We start from the raw sequence: 24676 nt of genomic DNA, 5'->3' as shown, positions 1-24676 counted from the left end.
GGTCCCATTAGGAAAGCTTTACTCTAATAATCCCTCTCAAATGAACTATTCATTTGAATGATCTAGAAATAAAGGTAGAGCTGATTGCAGCTTTACGGATAGATTTACAAATGAACCACACTATTTGAACAGGATAATGATAACCACATAAACTTTTTATCGTCTTTGAATTGTCTGAGCTGTTCAATAACTTTCTTGATGAGCCGATAATATTCTGAATAGCCATCTCTTGAGAGTTCAACCTTATGCAAAGTAGCCAGACTTCTCCTTTTGAATATCGAAGGGAAGTGAAAAGTTTCCAGCTCTTATCAGAGTGAAACGACGGGTCAGGGGAGAAGTTAAAAAGGTTCCTCTCAATGAAGCCAGAATTGAGTGGATTAAGTCTGTAGGCATTCCACAGAATCTGCTTGGCTCGAGTAGATTGGAGGACGTTGATATAATTTTATCCTATTTATTTCAACCAAAGCCTCATTTTCGAGCCAAAGGAATCTCTTTTATGGATGAACTTGATATGCATGAAAAAGGATTACTTTATCAAAGTCTGGTCTTGAATTTTCCTTGGTTTGGTTTCAGCTTATAAGTGAATAGAAAGATTATAATCGAATCCGACATTCTTTATAGACAGGAAATTTTTCCAGTGCCTTACACAATTATCATTGGACTCTTTGACACATTCTTTATAGACAGGAATTTTTCACCGCTCAAAATACAATTAGCATTGGCTACAAACGAAGCACGAATTGAAAAGGAAAAACTTTGAAACAAAAACAAAAGAATTGAAACTGAACACTAAAAGAGAGTTTCTATAATAAAACGCTTCTGTATCAGTGCACTGTACTCTCCTTTCTTCATCGATTGAAGGGGCACTATAGACTACCTGGTGGACAGATGCTAAGAAATAAGCAGGAGATGAAGTGAACATTTTTCTCTCCCTGACTTCGTCTTTCTTCGTCACTTCATGCCTTCATTGTCATCTCTTCTCATCATTTATATTCTCTGTAATTGTTCAGATCTATCATATTCTCTTTTGAATGTTCGCGACTTACTCTTTTCGGAACTTTATTGAGTACAATTTGATATGTAAATTGAACACGAAATTCTTCTTCTTCATGTGCCGTCTCCATGGCGGAGGTTGGCTATCATGATGGCAATTTTCACCCTGCTTACAGCTGACTTGAAAAGTTCATTTGAGGTGCACTTGAACCAATCCCTTAAATTGCGCAACCAAGATATCCTTCTTCGCCCCACTGATCTCCTACCTGTTATTTATCCTTGCATAATGAGGTGCAATATTCCATACTTGTGACCTCTCATTATGTGACCCAGGTACCTTAATTTGCGCTCCTTGATTTCACCAATGACTTGCAGTTTCTTACCCATTCTCCTGAGAACCTCTTCATTTGTAACATGAAACACGAAATTATCTTATTGTATTGGACTATTGTTGTATCGAGGCTGTTGCATTTGCACAGAATTGTGTATCCTTTCAGGAGAACGTAGTCTCTGGAGGATAGACGTGGAGAATAGATATCAAAAGTGAAAGAAGTTGGAGGATGAAAGTAGATGAAATAAAAGAGAATAGAGAAGAAGATAGAAGATATAACATAGGAGAGAGGGAAATAGATTATGAAAAGCATATTATAGGAAGAAACGTAGTAGTTTGGAAGGGGAAATTAAGTTGTATCATAATCACGGATCTTTGATTTCATTTTCTTTTGGAATCATGATAAGAACTAAGTATCAACAGACATCCACTAGTATTTCCTAGTCGAATCTTATTGAAGAGTCTTTCAGAGATTTTGCTAGGATCTTGCGAGCTTCAAATTATATTACCTTTGCTCTAATGTGATCCTATATCCTTTATCACACTCATAAATTCATTCTGAGATGATCATGGTTATGAAATGTGTCTTATATGATGAACCTCAATAATGTCTCAAACTAATTCACAAAATATTCATAGAGTAGATCGCGCACGGTTACTATGAAGTGTTTCCACGCAACAGAAAACTGTCACCCAATGAATGGATTTCATTCAATAACAATTGTATAAAACTGTTCTATCATTGTATTTTCCAGGATTTCTGTCTTGTATGTCTGACATAACAATGAATCACACCATCTATTCTCAAATCTCTATTGACATCATTTGTCTTCAGCAGTGAGATTGACATCAATACATGTTGTCTCTCAATGAAGTATGAAAAGGGTTGTAACGGCAACTTCCATGTTACAAGCAGAAGTATAGAATGTTACATTGTTACAAACGATGTTATTGAAAGTGAAAGACTCGACAGGTTACACAGTTCCGCAGTTGGTTGGAACACTGAACAATTCCAACAGGAACAATGAAACTACGCGGAATTGTTATTGTTCCATTGAGTTCGAGCTGAGTTTGTGTTCTGCTCCGAACTCTGCCATCACAACGTTTCGTCAGCTTGCTTTTATGTTCTGCTGAAAAATTTCAGCCGAATTTGCAACCAATGCGCTCCACTGTTTGCAGATGTTTGGCGCGCACAATTATTATTTCATCCGCGAAAGATAAAGGACAGATAACTTGTGCTTGCGGAGCGTGATGTGCATGATTATAGGCAACTTCTGCAAGCACTAAGAAGACGCATGATCTGTCACCCAAGAGCTCACGTGGTGAGAATATTTTACGATGATTCAAGTCAACCTTGATTCATAATTACTTTGCTCTCGTATAATAATTCACTGTCATATAAAGAATAAAGTGCTAGAGATGAGATTATTCCAGTGTCATATTTAGAGTCTTGCTCATGAGACTTAAATGGAGATGAGATTATTTTAGTGTCATTCCTGGAGACTTGCTCATAGAGAATTAGAACATCCATTCATGAAATAAATAATGCTCCTCTGTTCTTCCATGCATGTCAGGTGATTGGATTAGTTGCAAATACAGTATTATTAGAATAATAGTCCAATATTGTAGCAGTAATTGAAAAGGTCATGTCGTGTGTATGCTGATGCTAGACAGTAGACTGAAGGCTGATTAGAGGTGGGATGGTTGATGTGAGGAATGTTGATCATACTTTATAAATTATACTCGTAATATTATTCATTATCCAACCTCAATTTTTACACCCTAAAGAGACACTAAGAAATGTAACTCCAAAAGAGGTGATAAATGATTATTATAGATGACAAACTGAGATTATTGATGTTAAACTCATATTTATAGATGATATAAATCCATGATTATTCAGATTCATAACTTAATCTAAATCTTTACAAAGGTGTCTTGAAAGTATTAAGTTAATCAAGGGTATGATTAGTACTGATTCTGTTTTTTTCTTTGTTCATTTCTTTTTTTCTATTATTTTTCCTCTTCTTTCATTGTAATTTTTCAATATTCTTCTTTTCTGTACTCTTACTATGTATAATGAACTATTGTAATTGTGTTGTTATGGAAGCAATTTTTGGGAGAAGTCCTGTATGCTTCCATGTTTTTCATGAATAAATAAATAAATAAATAATGAATATGTGTTGAAGAGATGGAGACAGAAATCGCACACGTTATTACACTTTAAGGATTCAAGATTCTCCAAAATTCAGATCTCTACAAAAGTGTCTTTAAGTCATTTCAAGATTTTATTTAAATGTAATGAAGAGATGGATACAGAAATTGCTCATGTTATTACACATCAGGATTCAGGAATCAGGATTCAAAATACTCCATTCACTATTCAATTAATGCATGAAAATCAGATCAAACTTTTGTCGAATCGTTAACAAATTACAGTAATAACTTGTGAATAACTGAGCAGAAAGTGAGAAATTTATATTCAGTTCTGCAAGGAGAACTTGTGATTGGAATGTATTGAAAATGATGCACTTATACAATTCACTTTTGATCTCTTAAGAAGGTTACTAAAAATTGTCAGATTTTGATGCTAAAATCAACAGATTTGTTCTGCAATATATTGAATTGCCATTTAAATAACATTTGTGAAGGACGTGATTAGATGTTGTTAACCTGGAAATCGTTGATTTCATCAACTTGTAACATATTTTTTTCAGTAACTTGTTGCTGTCATTTGAAATATAACAAATGTTCTTTTAATGTTTCTATCTGCATTTAGTTATCCCTGGAGCTAAAAAGCATTCATGGATGTTTCAATCCCACAAACCAATCTCGCAGTCTAAATTGGTTCAATCCCACAATATTTGGTGATCATGGATTGCTATATCAAAGCTCAAACAGTTTGTCTACTCCATTCCATCTCTACCACTCCACAAACTCCAATCAAACCTCATCAAAGCCACATTTCATGCATATTATTATCAAACAAGATGATCCGACGATCTGCAAATAATATTCAAATGATCAAAATCACAAGCTGCTTACAGTTACTTGTAGCCCGTATACAGTTACAGAGCACCCACATAACACTGATACACCGTAGCAAAAGTCACAGAAACCTAACTTAACATGAAGTAATTGTGGATGCGACTCAACAATTTTGGGTTTGTCATAGAGCACCATTTCAAAGTAAATATGAACAATAATTTTGCATGATATACTTATAATAATGGTCTTATGAGTTTTGTAGATGTTGGTTTGCGAATGAACGTCTCAATACAAATACATTCTTGATGGCTCTTTTGATAGAGAACAAAATTTTTCGAATTCAGATAATATGAGTAATTAGTATTGTGTGATAATGAGCACTGTATTTGTTTAGACACCTGCAGATTTGTATAGATTTCCAAGATTTTTTCCAATTCAGAATAAATTATTTGTGAATTGAGTACGGTATAATTGGAACAAACTATTCATTTATTTATTTATTCATTTATTCATAGACAATATATACAATGCAGGTAAAAACAACAGGCATTCGTCCAAAACTGCTTTGAACCTTAATTTGGAATACACAGTCAAGAGATTATGTAAATAATAACTTAATTCACACACTATTTTGAGTCCAAAAAATGTATGTACTACAATAATTTTGAATTTATCAGATTAATTAATTTCAAAATACAAATCCAAACAAAAATCTTCCTTCACAATCACACAAAATATTTAAAATTTCACTTAAATCCTCAAATCATATTTTTGTTAAAATTCTCAACGTCAAAACATATTGCTCTCATAGTGCCGTTTGCTCTGTGACTGTTTAAATTAGATTTAATTTTGAACTGGATTAAATCAAGGTACCTAGAATACATATTCATATTGTACCTGATAAATATACTGTATTTTAGGTACATTGGATTAAATCAATATAAAGTTTCGTTTATTAAAAAATGTGGTTCATATTGAGTTTATTAAGCACTGCTTAGAGATTCCGTGGTTTAAGCCACCAGATTCAGTTCAAGATTTAACTGTTCAAACGGCCCATAGCCGGACAAATAATAGTAGTATAAAAATGACGAAGTAGTAATAGAATTCCTTTACTTTAATTATAATTATTAAATGATCTCACGCACCAACTATTGAAAGACAAAAAATTACAAAACAGATTTCAAGCAACATAGTTATATCTCCTGTACGATCATAGATTTCAAGATTACTATCACTACCTCACATTTTCTTATATTGCAAGAAAGGAATCGGCTGCAATTCGTTCAACGTTTATAAAGATCAGGCACGTGGGGAATAGAACACGAAAAAAATTCACAAATTCAATTATCTTTCTGATTCTAAAAGATAATTGAATAGCTTTGAGCGCAAAATTGAGATTCAATCACCGTTGAAAATTCAGTATCTAAATTCAGTAATTGCAGTTGAATTCTGCTGCTGGGAAATTTGAACTCTGTTTTTTCCCCCAAATCTGGAAGTGTGTTGACTTGACACTGATGTTAATAATGTTTCGAAAGCAGGAGTTGTGATAATGGGAAGAATTCTCTGTGACGACAAACGTTTGAATCTACAGTCGCTTTTATCTACACAATAACCTATATACAAGCAACTGACAAGAAGGCTTTTTCCAGTTTTAGAGGAGCATTGTGATTCTGATGTCACTCGTGCTTCCATTCTTGGTGTGGACTCCCTCTCCTTCGAATCTCTTTTCACATTCGTATGCAAATGATCTGCATCTTTTCAACATTCCTCGTGGAAGACATGAATAAGACAGACATTCTCTCTTTACATGCTTACGTTTTCTGTGTATCCGGAAAATTCCATTTGTTATCTTCGTTATATTTATCACGAGACTCTTGGAAAGTTTCCCAGGAGACAATTTTATCCACCATTTTCTGAAACTTTATATCACGTCAGGGAACATTTGATACAATGAGAATGAAAATTAATCATACTTCACATTTTTATCAGTCAAGTTTCAAAATTTTTGGGCTGGTGAAGTGGTCATCAACCTTCTATCTTTGGCGACCCACTATCTCTAGTATATACACTTGCGATTTCTGTCACTTATAATACGTTTTTTCAGAATACAAATAGTCACTCTCTTCAAGAATTAAAGGTTTGCAAATGGTCGTTCTCTGAAAATGTAATCATCTTAGTCCAGGTTTTCCTATCACTCCAATATTATCAATGACTTTACTTCATAGATCATCCAATCCTAAACTCTTATCTTGTTCGTTCTCAAAAGCAGAAAATGGACTTTTATACTATGAACAGAGATATTGTGAATTTTTCCATATTATTGAGGTGAAATAAAAACGATATTGTCAGTTCCACATAATTTCCAGGTTTTCCTATCACTCCAATATTATCAATGACTTTACTTCATAGATCATCCAATCCTAAACTCTATCTTGTTCGTTCTCAAAAGCAGAAAATGGACTTTTATACTATGAACAGAGATATTGTGAATTTTTCCATATTATTGAGGTGAAATAAAAACGATATTGTCAGTTCCACAAAATTTATTCGAGCCAAACTCAAGTTTCAATGCACTAAGACATCATCAACAGTGGTCTTTTTCTCAAAGAAAGATCTAAGATGGTTTTTATCTAAAAAACCAGAAGATGATACCACTGATTAGTGCATTGAAACTTAAGTTTGGCTCAAATAAATTTTGTGGAACTGACAATATAGTTTTTATTCCACCTTAAAAATGGACTTCTTGGAACATAGAACATCTTTGAAAAGGATGAGATACGATATGAGAGTAAAAGTCGAGAAGGGTTTGAAGCAGTAGAAAAGTCTCACCGGAAAATGTCAGCTAGTATTCATTCGACTTCCTCTTCCACCGGTAATGTAAGTCAAGGAATCGCTTAGGAAATATATATGTGATGATTTTATACAAATATTCTTCACATTCACATTCTTTCAGCATCTTACTCTCAACAATATCTCTCTAGAAGGTACAAAAAACTATTACTTCCCGCATCCTCGTGAGTAGTTTCCATTTATCTCTCTGATTTTGTAAAGTAGGAGAGTAGGAAAAAGAGGAATAGATCGATTCCACTTTTAGTATTGTAGAATTTGTACTTTGTGAAGAAAATACTGTTATTTATCTAGTATTTATCGACTTTCAACTAACTAGCTTGTTATGCTCCAAAAGTTAATCCATCTTGATCAAATTGATTCATATTCATCCAAAAATATTGTAAAAATAAGTGAGAACTAAGCAGGTACTGATTACAAAGTGAAATACTTTGTTATATTCTTATTATTCCAAGTTATGCATAGAGTTCGCACCAAGATTTTAGTACATGAATTTGATTTTGTCAAGCTCGTATTCAGGGTCAAACTAGAATACTTGCGATCACCATCACTGGAGTATCAATATTATTATCGATGAACTAAACTTTTTCTTGGTGACCAAAATTTATCACCAGAGTACACTCACCATTTGAGATCATGATGGTTATCAATCATTTGTCAAAGTATGATATCTATCTTCTTGCCAACAAAATGGGTTCGTCTCTCCAAGCTTTCGTATTTATAATAGTGTGAATTATTCTCAAACCGGCAGAGCTACCTGTATAAATCACCTCTCATGACATAAACCTCTAGCTGTCTCATATAATACTCAGGATATCATATCCTGAGATGAAATTCAATCTAAGGTTTCAAGAGAGCTGCAGCATCCTTCAACTAGAATAGATTTTGAGCTGAACCTATTCATCATACAAGTGAGAACCTAGACTCGAAATCACATGGGCTATAATGAAAAAAGTTAGTACAGCAATTGTGAGATCAACTCTCACTCATCATGAACTCACTGCACTAAGAACTGTACTACTAAGTACTGAACTCTGTACTGTACTGTAATGAATGTACTGTACCAAGTGCTTTACTGAAAAGCAGAAATCCTCTTGAAAAGTTAAATGAATTAGAAAATCTAATTTAGGATATATAGGTTTGACTAATGTCTGTCAATAGTGATTAATAGTCATTAATAGTCAGTCAGTTTCTGAGAAACATTGAGCCCGCCTAATCTGAAAAGAAATTCATTCCAATAAAAGTTTCCGATAATAGCTTCCAAAAATTATTTATTTATTTATCTATTTATTCAATAAATTATAAATTTTATAAAAATTAGAGGTGAAACCTATCTCAATGGGGGCATGGGACGGTCAAGCGAGAACAATACAACTGCGAGACCATTGGGCAGGTAGATTTAGCACATTTTAGTTACTGAAATCGATAATATTCAACTATGTTATTTAATAAGACCACTATGCTGCTAAGATTTCATATTTTTGGCTTCAAGGTTGTACATAAGAAGATACGTTCCTGAAACAACACCATCTCATCAGCTAACTAGCTATTAACATAGAGAAACGATAGCATAAGTAGATATCCCATGGTATAGGGCGTTTATGTCGCAACTTTTACTGTTATCTGATGCCTATAGTCCACGTAGTTCTTTCATATGCAGCTGTGTGACTCTCGTAGTCTCTCAAATTGTGCCGTTCATACACTATCATCCCAACAAAACAGTAAAAATTGACAATAATCCACAGTAATCGGCTTGAGATAACAGTAAAAGTTGCGACATAAATTCCCTATACCATGGGATATCTACTTACGCTATTGTTTCTCTATGCTATTAATGAGTAACGTTTTCACACTTCGTGATGAATGAATCCAGCATGGCCAACCAATACTCAGTTTGAAGCACCTGTTCCGAAGCGATAATAAATCTTATGTGGCTCACGCAATATCGGTCTTGACAGTAACAACGCTATCTAGAATGAGATGAGATGAGATCTCCTACTGAACAATAAAGTGAGCCTACACACTCACTCCATGCTACACGCACATTCACAGCTTCGCACGAGCATTAAAGATTTTATCTGAAGACTTCACATAAATAGACTTCACTAGTAGATTGTTCCTATAGAATTGTTTTTATTCCGGATCCACATTAATTATTATATCCACATTTGATGTTAAGAATGTGGAGGTGTTAGGTTTTAATCTGTCAAACAAATATTACTGATCATATGAAAAGGGACTTGGTGTTGTAAAAACCACTGGCTGCTCGAAACAATTCAAAATACTAGTTTTGGTTGTTATATCATTATCAATCTCTAGTAAACTGAAAGCTCAAACATCGAGTAGCAGATTATTTAGTGTAAGGGAAGTCATGTCTTTTTTTCGTCTTTTTTGGCCACATAGGACCACTTGAGTCAATCAACTAAAAACGTCCTTGTTTCTGAAGCTTTTCGATCAGCCCAATATTTCTTCATTCTCTCGGATCGTTGTCGTCTTTCTACATCAGTGATTACAATCTCCCTGTGCATTTTTGGGAAATTGAATATGTGCGTTTTAAGTTAAAGGTTTATTTTTACTTTATCAATGGCATCCTCAACTTCCAAGCCTATTTCTTGAAGACCCTGTTTTAGTTCATCAATATACTTGCCACTTTACTCTTTTTCAAATTACGCATTACAAGCTGTTTCAGAACTCGATTCTCAGGCATTCGCAGAAAATGGAAAAAATGAGGAATTCTTTGTTTTTTCATTATACTGAGGATGGGCTCTACTTCCTTATAGACTGTGTCATTGGTTGCAATTCTCTAGACTCCATTCGTTTGATAACTTTTATTAATGATAGTTCTTATCATTCTCTGTTTTGGCCTCTGTTTTGGTGACGTCTCTCTGTTTTGCACACCTGATCTGTCTTGTTCTCATTTCTGATTTGAAAGAGAGTTTCACACGCATAAAGTGCTTCTGGACGGACTACACTATTATAGTGGCGAATTTTTGATTTTATAGAGAGACATTTTTTATTGTAAATATTCCAAGTCAAATGTTGAGCTCAGTAGCAGAATATTTAGTGTAAGGGAAGCCATGTCTAGTGAATTGAAAGCCTAATCATTAAGTAGCAGAATATAATAGAGCTTGGGGAAAGCCCAACGATTGGCCATCAGCTCAACGATTGGCCCAATCGTAGGGCTTCCTTCACACTATTTTATATTCTGCTACTCTATGTTTAAGCTTCCAGTCCACTAGAGATTGATAATGGTGTAACAAGTACATTTTTTCAATAAACAAGTGGTCGCCTAAAGTCATTAGTTGTTTCAATTTGATAGGCCTGTTTATCGCAACACCACCTTCACAACAACACAGAAAATATTACTGACTTTACTTGAGCTTTTTTCTGTTTATAATATTACTGAAGCTACTGATACATTATATACTGATGGAGTACTGTTATCATTGAGCTTGTTCCTGTATATAATTGATTTGATCAAAAACAATTACTAATCTACAATAATTATTCTAAAAGAAAACACCCAATGAGGAAACACAGTTAATTGACACAGACTTGATGACTCTCCGTTAACATGCAGTAGAACTTTAGGATGCTTCATTGCTGGTTTGTTATTTAACATGGGAACGCTTCTCTGTCTCTAGCCTCAAGTAGCTAGCTCTTTGGTGCCTTTTACTTCCCCACTCAAAGCTGCTAACTCAAGCTAACCGTTTTCTGTTATTCTAACACAGCTAACTTCATCACTTCAATACGATTGTTATGGCTGTAAGATGATGTTGATTGTGGTTCTAGAGAATGTAAAATGTGTTAGACAATAGTTTGATACCTTGCAGAATATTGGGGATACAGTATCATTTCATAAGATCTGTTATGGAATGATTTTATACCTTGCAGAATATTCTCTCTTCTGTATCATTTATCAGTGAGTGATTTCTAATAATAATATCGAGTGACCTGGCTGGCTCATATCTGATGTCAGAGTTTTCAGGTCGCAACTGACTGTGAGTGATTTCTGATCATCTATAGAATCAATAAACCCATGGAAAAATGAGTTACATGTTAAACATTTTCGAATTGACTTGAAATAACCCAAATCAAGAGTAAAGTTGAAACTTAGTTTCGAAAGTAATCCTTACTAATATAACCAACCAATCTATTTTTCACCACAATAATCAATATAATCTTGGCACGATCAAAAAGTATCTGGAGGATACATGAATAAATATATAATGAAATCTTCATGAAGATGGAATATTCATTTATTCATTTATTTATATTTTTTACAAAGAAGCACTGATTGGGAGAGAAAAACTAAGGATACTCCTTGTACTATTTCTCTCCCAAATTTAGATAGGAAACACTTTAATATACAATCATATAATCAATGTATACATGAAAAAATACATAAATATAGTCATGGATATACGGTCCATCTTAATCAATTCCTTCTCAATATCAGTTTAAGTTGACTTGTATTTGACATAATTTAAATTCCATTTCAACATTGATTAACAAAAAATTAATTAAAATCTTCTCGATTGGTCGATTTAAAAATTACTGAATAATCCCCATAATTACATTAATATAATTCATTCGACAAGCTGCATTTCATCTCATACTTTTGAAACTCAATTTTGCTTTGCATTGAAATTCAAGACCTTCATCCAAGATATCTTACGAAGGTCAAAGTATCAACTCATACGTGATGAATCAATCTATTCATCACCAATTTCATGGGGAATTGATCAAATAATTCATAACAATGATTGATTAATTTAAATCAGAGAGAACTTATACTTACGCTATCTTTTATTTATTTTCAAATGTAGTGAGATGGGAAATGTATGAGAAGGAGGAAGAAGTGGTGGTGGTGGTGCAGGAGGAGCTGGAGGATAAGGAGGATAAGGAGGAGTAGGGGGAAGGGGTGGTTGAGAAGGAGAAGTGATGAGTGAGAGGAGGAGGAGGAAGTGGAAGGAGTGGGAGGGAGATGAGTAGAGGGAGTGGTAGCCAATTTGAGCAGGCATGAAGTGATGGAATCTATAGAGCTAATGACATTGCATGAATATTATTAGTGGCAAATGTCACTTACCGGACTGAAAGCTGGGGTCGTCACAGAGGAAACTGAAAGTGTGCTTAGCTCCGGCCACGTGATCCTCCATGATGCGACGGCTATCAGGGTTGAGGCACTCCCTCGCATACGAGTTCATGCAGTTCATCCCAGTTTTGAAAGCACTGCAAAATGAAGCGCACTTGTCAGCTCACCAAAATTAGATTTCAAACATTCTTAGTGTATATTGTCAGCTCACGAAAATTAGATTTCAAACATTCTTAGAGTAATCTTCGCTCAAAAAAGTCGCCAACATGAAAACCATTTCAGCTAGAGTTTTAATCCGCCTACCTCCTGGCAAGCGGAGTGAAGTGGATTGACGTTCCATCACACTGAATGGAATTTCAGTTGACACTCATCTCAAAGTTTTTCAACACAAGACGTCAACTTAGAGAGGTGGAACAATCTAAATACTGTAGGCTACTACAGTATAATGGCATTGAAGGAAGACTTTCGTGCTAAAGGAATTTGAAAGAATAATCCTTTCAATGAGAAACTGCTTTCATGCTGATAATGATAGCATTTTCTTTAATGATCTTTCCCTGTATATAATGAGTATTTCAGAAGATATTAATGTCATGAACTCTTGTAATTTCATGTATTCTATCGTGTAATTTATTAGAATAATACAGGTATTGTATGTGATTCTTCTTCTTTCAGCTCAATCAGGTATCATACAGGCTTTGATCTCATTCAGGTATTGTATGTGATTCTTATTCTTTCATCTCAATCATTTGATTGGTTGGCATCCTCCAATCTAAATCTGTCCATTGCTACTCTCTTCCATTTATATGAGTTCATAGCTCATAGCACACACATCCTTCGTCATTTGTCTAAAATACTGTAGCCGGGGTCTCCCACGACCCCTTTGTCTATTAACTGTACCTTCTAGAATACTTGACGTGAATGCGTCGTGTCTTATTATGTGTCCAATCCAAGAATGTCGTCTGTCAGAAATAGTACAGGCTCAGCCTAGTTTTTCCTCCAATGTCATAATTGTATTATGATTATTGTATTTTATACAATAAATGAATAAATGAAAAATGAAAATGTCCCTGAGAAAATTCAGTAGAGATCTCTTTTCCACCGCCCTCTGGAATACCTCCTCATTCGTAACTCTGTCAGTCCATTATATTTTGTATGTGATTATGACCAATCATATAATGTTCATGATATGGTCATACAATTATCAAATCATATTACTAATGATTCATAATTCCAGAGCTACTTCATGTTTTTTTCATTGTGATAGCTATTATCCTGTATTCTCATTCATTAATTCTATTATTTGTATAATTCATAAGCACATTTATGTTGATAGAAGGTAAATGATCTATGTTTTTCATCATAATATTAAGAAATTGGTATCGAGTTTTATGATATACATGAAATTATTCCAATAAATTGTATTATGGATTAGGATCACTTCCATTGCGCATGAGTTGAGCATACTCAGTGGAGGACTGCCATTATATATTGAGATTACAACATTGGTACTCCTAGTTGCGCAAGGTTGGGGGTTATTTTAAGAAATATCATATCAAGCGTTTTCTCAGGCGTTTTAAGACGGCGTTTTTAGAGTCTGTAGAGCAGGAAGCTCTCTGATTGGATGATGGGGTTGGTGCCTGAAAAACGCCTCACCCATATTTGTCCTTGAAGGGCAGATATTCCACCATTAATAAAGTAAATGGACTATATTATAGGAGTTCATGAGTGAATTAAACATTTTTCTGAATTATTTAGTCGGGAGACTGAATCAAATGTTTCTCAATTATTACTTCCACCGTGGTACATCTTTCAACGCAGTATTTCTGGACGAAATTCATGAAAAATATGAAAGGGCCTGTGGACTGAGTATTTCTTTGAATTCTTGTCATATTCATCTCCATGTGATATGAATAGAATCAGGTTGGAAGATGTCGGGATACGCAAATTGAAGCATTTCAATGTGGAGCTCTATTCCATTTCCTCCTATCACTCGTAGTGAGCTGTTATGTGGGGTGCTGAGATGTCTTCTATACGAGCAAATTCAATTTTAGCTCATTCCAAAATGACAATCGATCAGAGGGCAATAGGCATCTTTGAAATTGTCTATAGAATACATCATTCTGTAATTCTCTTTGTAAGTCTATCATTTTTTGCCCAATTCAAGTAATTTGTAAGATCATAATCACAATCACTTCCATAAATGGAAAACAACAATTGACAATTTTGGAAGATTTCCTGATCACTCTTTTCAGGAACCTTGGTTGAGAATTTTATAAACTGAATCTGCTCCTGATAACCTAATAATCATCCAGAGAAAATTGAATCATGAATCATATTTTTACAGCTCGTTTTGAGTGAGAATAAAAAATTATTATCAGGAATTCAAATCGAAATTGCTATCATAACTTCTGGCAGATTTCTTTACGATGCTATAACTTCATTCCTCTCCCAGATGTAAGAATGTTGGATATTATGAAATGTGATTCCAGTTTGGAACTTCTTCCATGTAATAAGACTTTTCTCGATCATCAATCATGAGGGTTTCACACAGGGACCTCTAAATAATCACACATAGGTTCACAACTCATCTCTTTTACACATTCAGTATTGAGGAGAACTCAGTGGAACTTCTTATTGTCTGTGGTGAGAGATGTATGATCAAATTATACTCGTTATTCAACTATGAAATGAACGACTCTCAATCTAGAAAGATACTCGGATGTCGTGAATAATATATCTTTTGAATACGGGTAATGATATCAATATCAATTCGATTACCATAATATCTTTGATTTCTCATTACACTGAGTATTTTGACAATCATGAAGGTTCAATTTCTAAGCGACAACTGTAGCCGCCCTATATTAGCTGCTATAGCTGTTATAGTCAACATAATTATTATCACTTCCCTTGCCCTATTACCATAGGTAAGGAAAGTATTGCTTTCCAAAAAAAATTAAGGCACCGCAAATCCTCTATAAGTCCTCCCCATGTTCTCTAAACGTTTCAAGGTCCCCTGAGTCCAAAAACATGATTTTTGGGTATTGGTCTGTGTGTGCGTGCGTGCATGTGCATGTGCGAGTGTGTGTGTGTGTGGTGTGTGTGTGTGTGTGTGTGTGTGTGTGTGTGTGTGTGTGTGTGTGTGTGTGTGTGTGTGTTGTGTGTGTGTGTGTGTGTGTGTGTTGTGTGTGTGTGTGTGTGTGTGTGTGTGTGTGTGTGTGTGTGGTGTGTGTGTGTGTGTGTGTGTGTGTGTGTGTGTGTGTGTGGTGTGTGTGTGTGTGTGTGTGTGTGTGTGTGTGTGTGTGTGAGTATGTGTGTGTGTGTGTATGTCTGTGAACACGATAACTACATTTGTAACTAACCGATTGACTTGAAATTAATTTTAAATTTAACTTTGATTTTAAACTTAAGGTCTTTAAACCATGAGGATCCGACAATAAGAAACTTTTCAATTACATATTCATTCAATTCGTTCCGTTTCTTATATTTCTAGCACTTCTTAAACTCTGTTATATCCGCACCAATCTATATCTTTTGTATCTCTACACTCTTATATCCCTTCAACTCTGAAACTAAATAGAGTTTTGGCAAGCTAATATTGGGTAAGTGGGATGCCTTTGTGAGTGGTTGACTGCACAGTGAGTGCATCAACAGATCCAAATCCCAGTGAGACTTGGTGTCGAGATAACGAGGCCAAGGCAGGCCGGCGCGAGGATGCCCCAAGCCTCGGCAGACATTGTCCTTTCATTTGGCCAGGCATCGGACATTGTCCTTTCATCTGGGCAGACATCCTGTCGCAATTGGCATTCAGAGGCGCTGGCCCTTTGTGGCCAGAATTATTAACGAGGAGCTCAAATAAATTATTATTCATTTTACGCAAGAGCAGCGAAGGCAGATTGTGGGAAGGAGTCAGGGAGAGGAAAATGAGTGAGGGAGAGGAATCAGGGAGAGATAGAGGGAGAGTGACATTGGAAATTAAATTCACGCCAAATTAAGCCTTTCCTCTTCCCTCCATCAGGAGTGTCTTTGGGATCATGGTTCCAGAAATCCGTCATCCCCTGAGGGATGCGGTTTCTCTGATCGCACGCGCTCCTATCTTGCAGAATATTCCAGAATATTCTTTGCTCTTCCCGGTGAGATCGTGCAGTCTACTCACTAGGAGACGCCTTGCGTGGTTTTGAGCTGCTGTGTAGGTAGTCTGCGATCTCATGTGCCTTCCAAAACACTCATACTTCATTCTCCCATCTCCCTTTTCCCTCTCTCTTCATTCTCTCTTTGTTTTCTCTCCTTTCTTCCTATCTTCTTCATATTTCTCTCTCTATTCATGCATATTGAATGCATGTGAAAGGTCATGATGCAGAGATGATCTGGAGTTCAATCTGGAGATTGAGCTCAGAGGAAATCAATAAAACAATAATTTGTCTCATCTATCTGTTTTTCTCTCTCACTCTTCTCGCTACTTTCGAATACTTCATATTATTAGTCTATGTGGAATTTCATGTACAGTCAGTATAATAATAATCAATATTCGTATATAATCATTAAATTGTATCTTAATAGTTCATTCCTCTCAAAATTCGTCAACGTACAGTTATAATTTGAAATTGCTTTATCGTATTTGCTGTATATTAGAATCCAGGTCTACAAGTATTGTGATCTTCTTTATGGGGAAAAGAGTAAATTCGTATGGCTTTTGTTGGTGGGGAGTCTCTTTCGGAATGGTCCCACCGCCTGAATATATAATTTAAGCCGTCAATGGGCCTTACGACTGTCATACTTCAGCCGGGACCGACAATTTAAAGTGCCCATCCCATAACACGTGAATGATCTGGTTAAAAAACTTTTGGTTGTGAGAGGGTTTGAACCCGGGAACTCTATGCTGCTACGCAAGCACTTTATCCACTAGACCACGAATCACTCCTTTATGAGGAAATCTGATCTAATCCAATTTGCTAAATTTTACTCTCTCAATTCTATCCTGTTTCCTATTATTATTTCTTCTATCTTACATTTCATTACTATCCAGTTTCTCTTCTCTCGTCCCTTCAATCATCTCTTTCCTTTTCCCTTCTCCCTCACTCCCTCTTCTCTCTTGTCTCTCTCCTCTTCTATTCTGTATTTCCTTCCACTATCTCTTTTATCTTCTCTCGCCTCTTCTCTCTTCTTTCTACTTTTTGTCTTCTTCTCATTTCTTACTCTCTTCCGTCTTTTTCTCCTTGATTCCCTCTTAATCCTCACACTGCTCTTCCTTTCTATTTCCTTACTCTCTCTATGTCTTCACTTACTCCTCTCGCTCTCCCTATTTCTCACTCTCTGTTAGCTCCTCTTTCTCCATACTCTCACGGCTCTCTTCTCAGTCTTCTCACTCGTTCTCCATGCTAGCTCTTTTTCTCCACACTCTCACCAGACTACCATCTCTTCTTCTCTTCTTCCTCTCTCATCTCTGATATGTCCCTCACTCACTCATCTCTTCCCAGAGGCCATGATGCCCCGTGTTGTCATGGTACAATGAGCTGAAGCATTTGATTCGATTTTGGCACTTGCCGTACACGTTTCTTTGTTATAGATCCAGCTGCTGTTACTAAATCAAATGACTAGTCACCTACTGGAGCGATGAAACATCGTAAACAACCTCCCGGCACTTGCACCAGTGTCGTTACAACGTTACCTTGTTGACTGGAGAATCTTAAAATGGAGTTTTACACGGATACATGAACCATGTTTCGAGGAATTCGCCTTGTAATTATCAATAAACGAGATCAGTTGAGCAGTGAAGTGTAAAATCAATTCAGAATCGTCTCTAATGAACATAGACGTGTCTAGAAAACGGTTGTGAAGATTTTGTGCGTCACCTACTAATTGGCAAATCCTTTTCGAGATATTAATCTCTGTGCTCCATTATATTCTTGCTACTTGAATCCAGGTAGCAATGAAACTAATTCGCTATGATTATTACATTCATTAGTGAGCTTTCAATCAATTGGCATGAATGAGTTGTGAGAAATACTGCATAGCTTGGCTCCAGTCATGAAGTGTTTTGTTTCGATATTACGTTTCTATCCGTTTATTGATCTCCGAATCAATAAGCAGAATGTAATAATTGAGTAATAATCGGTAATGCTCCATTTAATAATGCAATTACCTTCATTCAATGAGAAGATGCTCCAAGAAGACTTACATCTTCTTCCACTGACTATCAACTCAACTTCAGTAAAGAGTAAAATATTGTCTTCTTCATTTAGGGCTACTTTGAATATAAATAAAAATACAATATCTTAACAGAAAAAAATATTTTGAAAATGGCATTAATGTCCAAAACATAATTTAAAAGGGTACTGAGATTAATATTTTTATTTATAGAGCAAAATATATTCAGGTGGAGCAAATCAGTGGAATCAATAAGGGTATAATATAATTGGACTTGCAATCAGATATCTTCCAAGACTAACAATTTCTATAGATGCGTAGATCAGACTTAAGGTGCGTACAGATTTACGCGCCGCGAACATGAACAATTCACTCTTAATCAGCTGATGCCAAGCTTTTTATATCTGTATCTTACCGTTTCTGTAAAAATACAGATATAGTCAGCTGATTAAAAGTGAATTGTTCATGTTCGCGGCGCGTATATCTGTAGGCACCTTTATAGAACAATTGAAATATTGTTGACTTTCACGACAAATAGGATTTTGGTCATGTATGAGCATCATAATGTTGATCAATAGAATTTGAAGACAAGTAGATACGATAATATTGTCAAAGCAATTAGATAGATAGATAGATAGATAGATAGATAAATGACTTTTATTTACACTTTACAATAAAAGTGATGTGGGCGAAATTGAGGCAATAGAAGCCCCCTCTTCCATTTAACCCACGATGATAAGTAGCATAGAAATAACAATATACATTACAATTTGAAATTAAATGATAATTAAAAATTATAAGGAAACTTGAATTACTTAATTACTTATTAAAATTAAAATTACTTAAATTACTTAAACTACTAAATCAATTTGCTACAAATTGAATAAATCAAGAGGAAAAAAAGAGAAAACTAAAAGCAAGAAATCTTAATAGTGAATAAATCTCACTCACACAAAACATTCACACACACACACACACCCACACAATCACACTTACACTCACACCTCTAAAGAACATAGAGTAAAACCGCCCAGTTAAGCCCTCCCTCCCTGATCCACGCCACGACAGCCGCACTGAACCGGCGTTGACTGTCAAGCAGCCTAATATGAGCTGGCAGTGAATTCCATAATCTAATCGCACTAACATGGAATGACTTATTATATAGCTCAGTTCTGTGAATTGGAACGGACAATGAGCAAGCTCCATGACGCGTCCCACCCCTGCCAACATCACCCATGAAGCGAAACCCTGCTGCCAAGTAATTGGGAGACCGAGATTTCAAGAGTTTGAAGAGGAACATGAGTGCATGGAGACTCCTGTATTCGTGCAGTCTTAAAAGTTTGAGCTGTCCAAAGTATTGAGTAATATGTTCGTCACGTCGTAAACCAAAGATGAAGCGCACACAGTAATTCTGAGCGCGCTGCAATCTCTGAGTAAGTTGAACAGTCATGTCCATAGTCACTAAGTCACAGTAGAAAAAAAAGGGGAATATCAATGTTTTAACTAACATGATTTTAGTAGGAAAAGGTAAAAGGTGTCCAATCCTTTTCAAAGAGTTAATCCCAGCTACAACTTTGTTACTGGTCGAGTTTACATGGTCTGTCCAGTCGAGAGTATTTGTAAAAGTCAAACCAAGATTCTTCACCCTGGTGCTGTAGTCAAGTTGAACATTGTTTATTCTTATGCGGGGTAAGTCATTAAGGCTTAGTCTAGTCAAGAGTCTAGAGTGACCTACAACCATGACCTGCGATTTGCTCTCATTAATTTTTAAACCATTATTCTCCGTCCAGGTGATCACACGGGCTAGGTCATGGTTCATGTCACTCACAGCTGTCGCCGCATCACCAAGCTTGAAATGCTTATACAGCTGCAAGTCGTCAGCATACAAGTGATGCTCTGTAGTATTTAGTACATGAGTCAAGTTGTCAATGTATGCACTGAATAGCAGAGGACCCAAGATTGAACCCTGAGGGACACCTCGTCCCACTGGTCGCCAGCGCGAAGAGGAACCCCCAAGTCTCACACACTGACGTCTATTCTGCAAGTAGGACCGCACCCATGCCACCGTCGAACGAGAGAAACCCATACCCTCCAGTCTGTACAATAGGATGGGATGGAACACACAGTCAATTATAGTGAGGATTTCCTTGTGTGAGATTATTATAAAATCCAGGGATCCCCTAAAAGAGCAGGGTTAGAACTAACTTCTCCAATATAAGCTACAAAGGCTTGCTTCCCTGACTATTTTCACCAACAAAGTTTAGTGATTCAATGCAATACCCGTTCGTTGAAAATCGCTCACTCTCTCTATGAATAGCAAGTTCATAAACTAAATCAAACATCACAAATTGAAGGATTTCAGTGGCTTCTAACAAACCTCACAAAATATCCTATGGACTCCATACTATGGACAATATTTGAGATATTACTCTAAATGAACAGACCACTCCATACCATGGACAATCTTTTGAGATATTACTCTAAATGAACAGACCATTTATAACTCCATCGATCATCACAAACAGAATGTATTCAATGGTTGCTAACAACACTGAACAAAGTATCCTATATAGCAAAACTTCTAGAAATGTCAAGGGGCAGCTTTTGAATATATCAACAATACTAAGTGGAGACGTATTCATTGTAGCACATTGCAGCTGTGTTGACGGTATTAAGTCCTCAATTAATGTTTGTTAAGCCTTCTGCACCGCAGCAAAGCCCTTTTGTCAGAACACTCCAATGGACATTGCTCAGATGCGTCTGACAAGGAGAGAATATGAATTGCTGGGATGCGTCTGACAAGGAGAGAATATCAATTTGCTCTGATGCGTCTGACGAAGAGAGAATTATCAATTGCTGGGATGCGTCTGACAAAGCGAGAATATCAATAAGTTGCACAAATGGTGTGGGCCGATCTAGCGGTAGCGGACCTTCAAACGCGTGTAACGCTATTACTGAACGGAAACCTGATGAATATTCTCTAGCAATACGTCTGAATGACCGCCGATTTTCGCGTATAGTTGTAGGGATTCATCTTTTCTTCCGGTTTCCGCTTTATAGATCAGTATGAATATTCGCTTTGAATTTACTTTCAGTTGGAAAAGAATTGAACTGAAAATGGTATTATTGAAATTAGTGTCACCCTTGAAAAAGTTACGAAAAAGCACTCTGTCAACTTGAATGAATTTTATTGAATTACTTAACTTCGGAAAAATTGAGTGCTCGATCGCATTTTATTGATTTTTCATTGCTGAGTTTGATTTTAGAGTGTTTGTGATTTTCACTCACATTATAGTGAAAAACGTGAAGAGAAGACTGGTTGTTTATTTGGATTTGAATAAATTTAATACAGAAAACAATAACAAATTATTCTTATGGTGCTTACAGATATACGCGCCGCAAACATGAGCAATTCACTTTTAATCAGCTGATGCTAAGCTTTTTATATCTGTATCTTACCGTTTCTGTAAAAATACAGATATAGTCAGCTGATTAAAAGTGAATTGCTCATGTTCGCGGCGCGTATATCTGTACGCACCTTTAGAGATACTAGTTTCGTGCAATCCGATGTTTAGTTGAGTTTGGCTTTCCCATTAATAAAACTCATTATTGTACGTCGTTAATAAATTTGTCATGATATAATTTATTACAGATTTTAATCGTATCTGTTTTCCGTCAAATGAATTTCATAAGAAATCGGCTGATAGATCTCTTGAATTTACGGATATGTATATCATAATGAATCTACTGAATTTACATAAATGAGATTGATGTCACCACACAAGAGATCTCATGTTGGCAGTGCCAAAAATACTTGATAATGTTAAATAATTCCTCCTAGAGAAATATACAAATTCTATATCATAATATACTCTGAAAACTTTAATATACAATAGTGTATTTTTGATTTTTCAGCTATAAATTCAATTAAAAAAAAAAAAACAAATTGAAATCCATATAATTGGTAATATTTCTCGATTTTGACAATAGTTGAATTATTGTTTCCCTCAACTTTTGGACAACATTAACATTTTATCAAAATTTTTGGAGAGAAATAGTACAGGCTCAGCTTAGTTTTTCCTCCAATGTCATAATTGTATTATGACTATAGTGTTTCATCCAATAAATGAATAAATGAAATGTAATAAATAAATTACATGGTAATTTATCCTGGTTTCCTGGTTTTGTTTTGATGCCTTGAACAATTAAAATCGTTTCAAAAATCAACATATTATAAAGCTCCCCTTGTTGAGATGAGTTCTCAGTTGATTCATTGATTCTGAAAGTGAAATGTTAATATATTCGCTAAGGAACAGGAGTGGAAAAGATTCACGACCCTGACAATAATCGGGAAGGGATGATCAGTTATCACCAACTAATAAATAGCAAAGATTCAGTGCCGGTGCAGCTTATTGGTTATTGATTCACATTCTTTCACGCTCACCTGCACATGGCATCCACATCTTTCTTGGAGCTCGGAATGCCTTTCAGCTCCTTCTTCTCCAGGATATCCGGTAGCTGTTTCAGACACTCATCGAGAGATTCCCGTCCTTGGCATTTCACTGCTGTTTCGTTGTGTCCTCCGGTCCCAACTGCAAATTGAAAAGGCGATTATTACTTGAAAATCTAAGATTTTATAGTACGGCTTCTACGATTTGGAAAAACAGTTTTAGAATCCAATAATTATTTTAGATTATTGGAGTTTCACGAAATGACAGATCATCGAATTTGAGGATTGGTTTTCATTACAGCAGGGTGTTTGATTGTCGGAGTTTCAACTCTATATAAACCTAGCCGTCAGGCATTTTAGACATTATTACACCCTAGCTGAGTTTCTGTACTAAATTTGAACATTTTCTGTTCATTTTTTCTCGATAAAGCTGAGAAAACGCTAAAAAAACGCTGGAAAAACGCAGATTTTGGGCGTTTATTTGGAAATTTTTCCAAATCCGTTCTTAGTGCGCCTCTAAAAGGCCAACTAAAGATACCTACCAAATTTGAACGTTTTTGGTCCGCTAGATTTTTAGTTCTGCGAGTGAGTGAGTCAGTGAGCGAGTGCCATTCCGCTTTTATATATAGATTCATTACATTGAACCAACAGCACTCCTTACATACCAGCTTTCTCATGCTTAATGTGTTAGGATTGTCAATCTGTTCCATTGACTTCAGTTACCATCTCAGGAGTGTGTGTGTGTGTGTGTGTTTTAATGATCCAAGATAATGCAAGACAAGAATATGATGAGTTTTAGAAAGGTATGGATACACTCATAAACTTTTATTTATTAATTGGGTAAAAAAATACAATATCGGAATGGACATGCATGCGCTAGCCCAAAAGGTTTTCCATAGGTGGATATTCATAGGTGGATTATAAGGCATTTGAATTTTATGATTGTAGCATTTCGAAGCTCTAATTAGCTGGAGTTTTCGCCAATTTGACGCAGAGCAGGGTATATAGAATAAAAAACGTCAATCAACTTTGCAAATATTCTGCCATCGGCAGTAAGAATGATTGTCTTTCGGGGAGAACTCTGATATCCATTCTTGAAAGCTGATTAGTTTTTGTATGATATTCTCAGTGAGAAGAGAAATTCTCAGATTCGTCTCCAATACAATACCTTGAACGACGTTCTAGCAAAGAATGATAACTGTTTTTCCAGAAAACATATAACGATGTTATTTTCCAGAAGTGAAAATATGTTGTTTCATTGTGCAATATTTTCGACGGCATAAAACTGACGTTCTATTTGATGCAGTATTTATTTGCATTCCACTTTTGTATTTCATAAATTGCTTATAACAGTCGTGTCACAGAGGAGAGAAATAGCACAAGGTTATCTTATTTTTCTCTCCCTATCATTTCGATGATGTTCTCATTGTATGAATGAATAAATAAAGTTTCAACTAAATCAGAATCATATTACTGAATAGAAGTTTGTTGGACCAATGAGGTATTCTTACTCTATAATAATTATTTGAAACATCTAATGAAAGATATAGTAAAAAACTAAGAATTTCTGATACTGGAAATATTGGCCGAAGACTTAAAAATATATGTTTGAAATAATTATCATACAGAAATAATATTCTAGCAGTTGGTTCTGCAATTTCCAATACTATCTCAGGTGGCTCGTTGGAGTAACTAATAACGCGCCGGTCTAATAATGAAGATAACACAAATTAGAATCTCGACCGGGGCAGACAAGTTTTTGACCACAACACAATCACATAGAAACGGCTACCCCGTCCTTCGGAGGAGACAATAAGTTGTCGGT

At 35.7% G+C, this 24676-nt stretch overlaps 1 protein-coding gene across 1 annotated transcript in view; it reads right to left on the bottom strand.

The window, feature by feature from the left end:
• Positions 1–24676, bottom strand: part of LOC111044446 — a 133378-nt gene that overhangs the window by 5644 nt on the left and 103058 nt on the right. Inside the window, exons 2-3 of the mRNA XM_039419570.1 lie at positions 22846–22993; positions 12249–12391 (exon numbers count right to left, since the gene is read on the bottom strand). Coding sequence (XP_039275504.1) covers positions 12249–12391; positions 22846–22993 — 291 coding nt within the window. The remainder of the gene's footprint in view (positions 1–12248; positions 12392–22845; positions 22994–24676) is intronic.

This window comes from Nilaparvata lugens, chromosome 1 (assembly GCF_014356525.2).
Source record: "Nilaparvata lugens isolate BPH chromosome 1, ASM1435652v1, whole genome shotgun sequence".
Taxonomy (NCBI): Eukaryota; Metazoa; Arthropoda; class Insecta; order Hemiptera; family Delphacidae; genus Nilaparvata; species Nilaparvata lugens.
The sequence above is the reverse complement of the archived record's forward strand: the minus strand, read 5'-3'. Positions and strand labels throughout refer to the sequence as shown.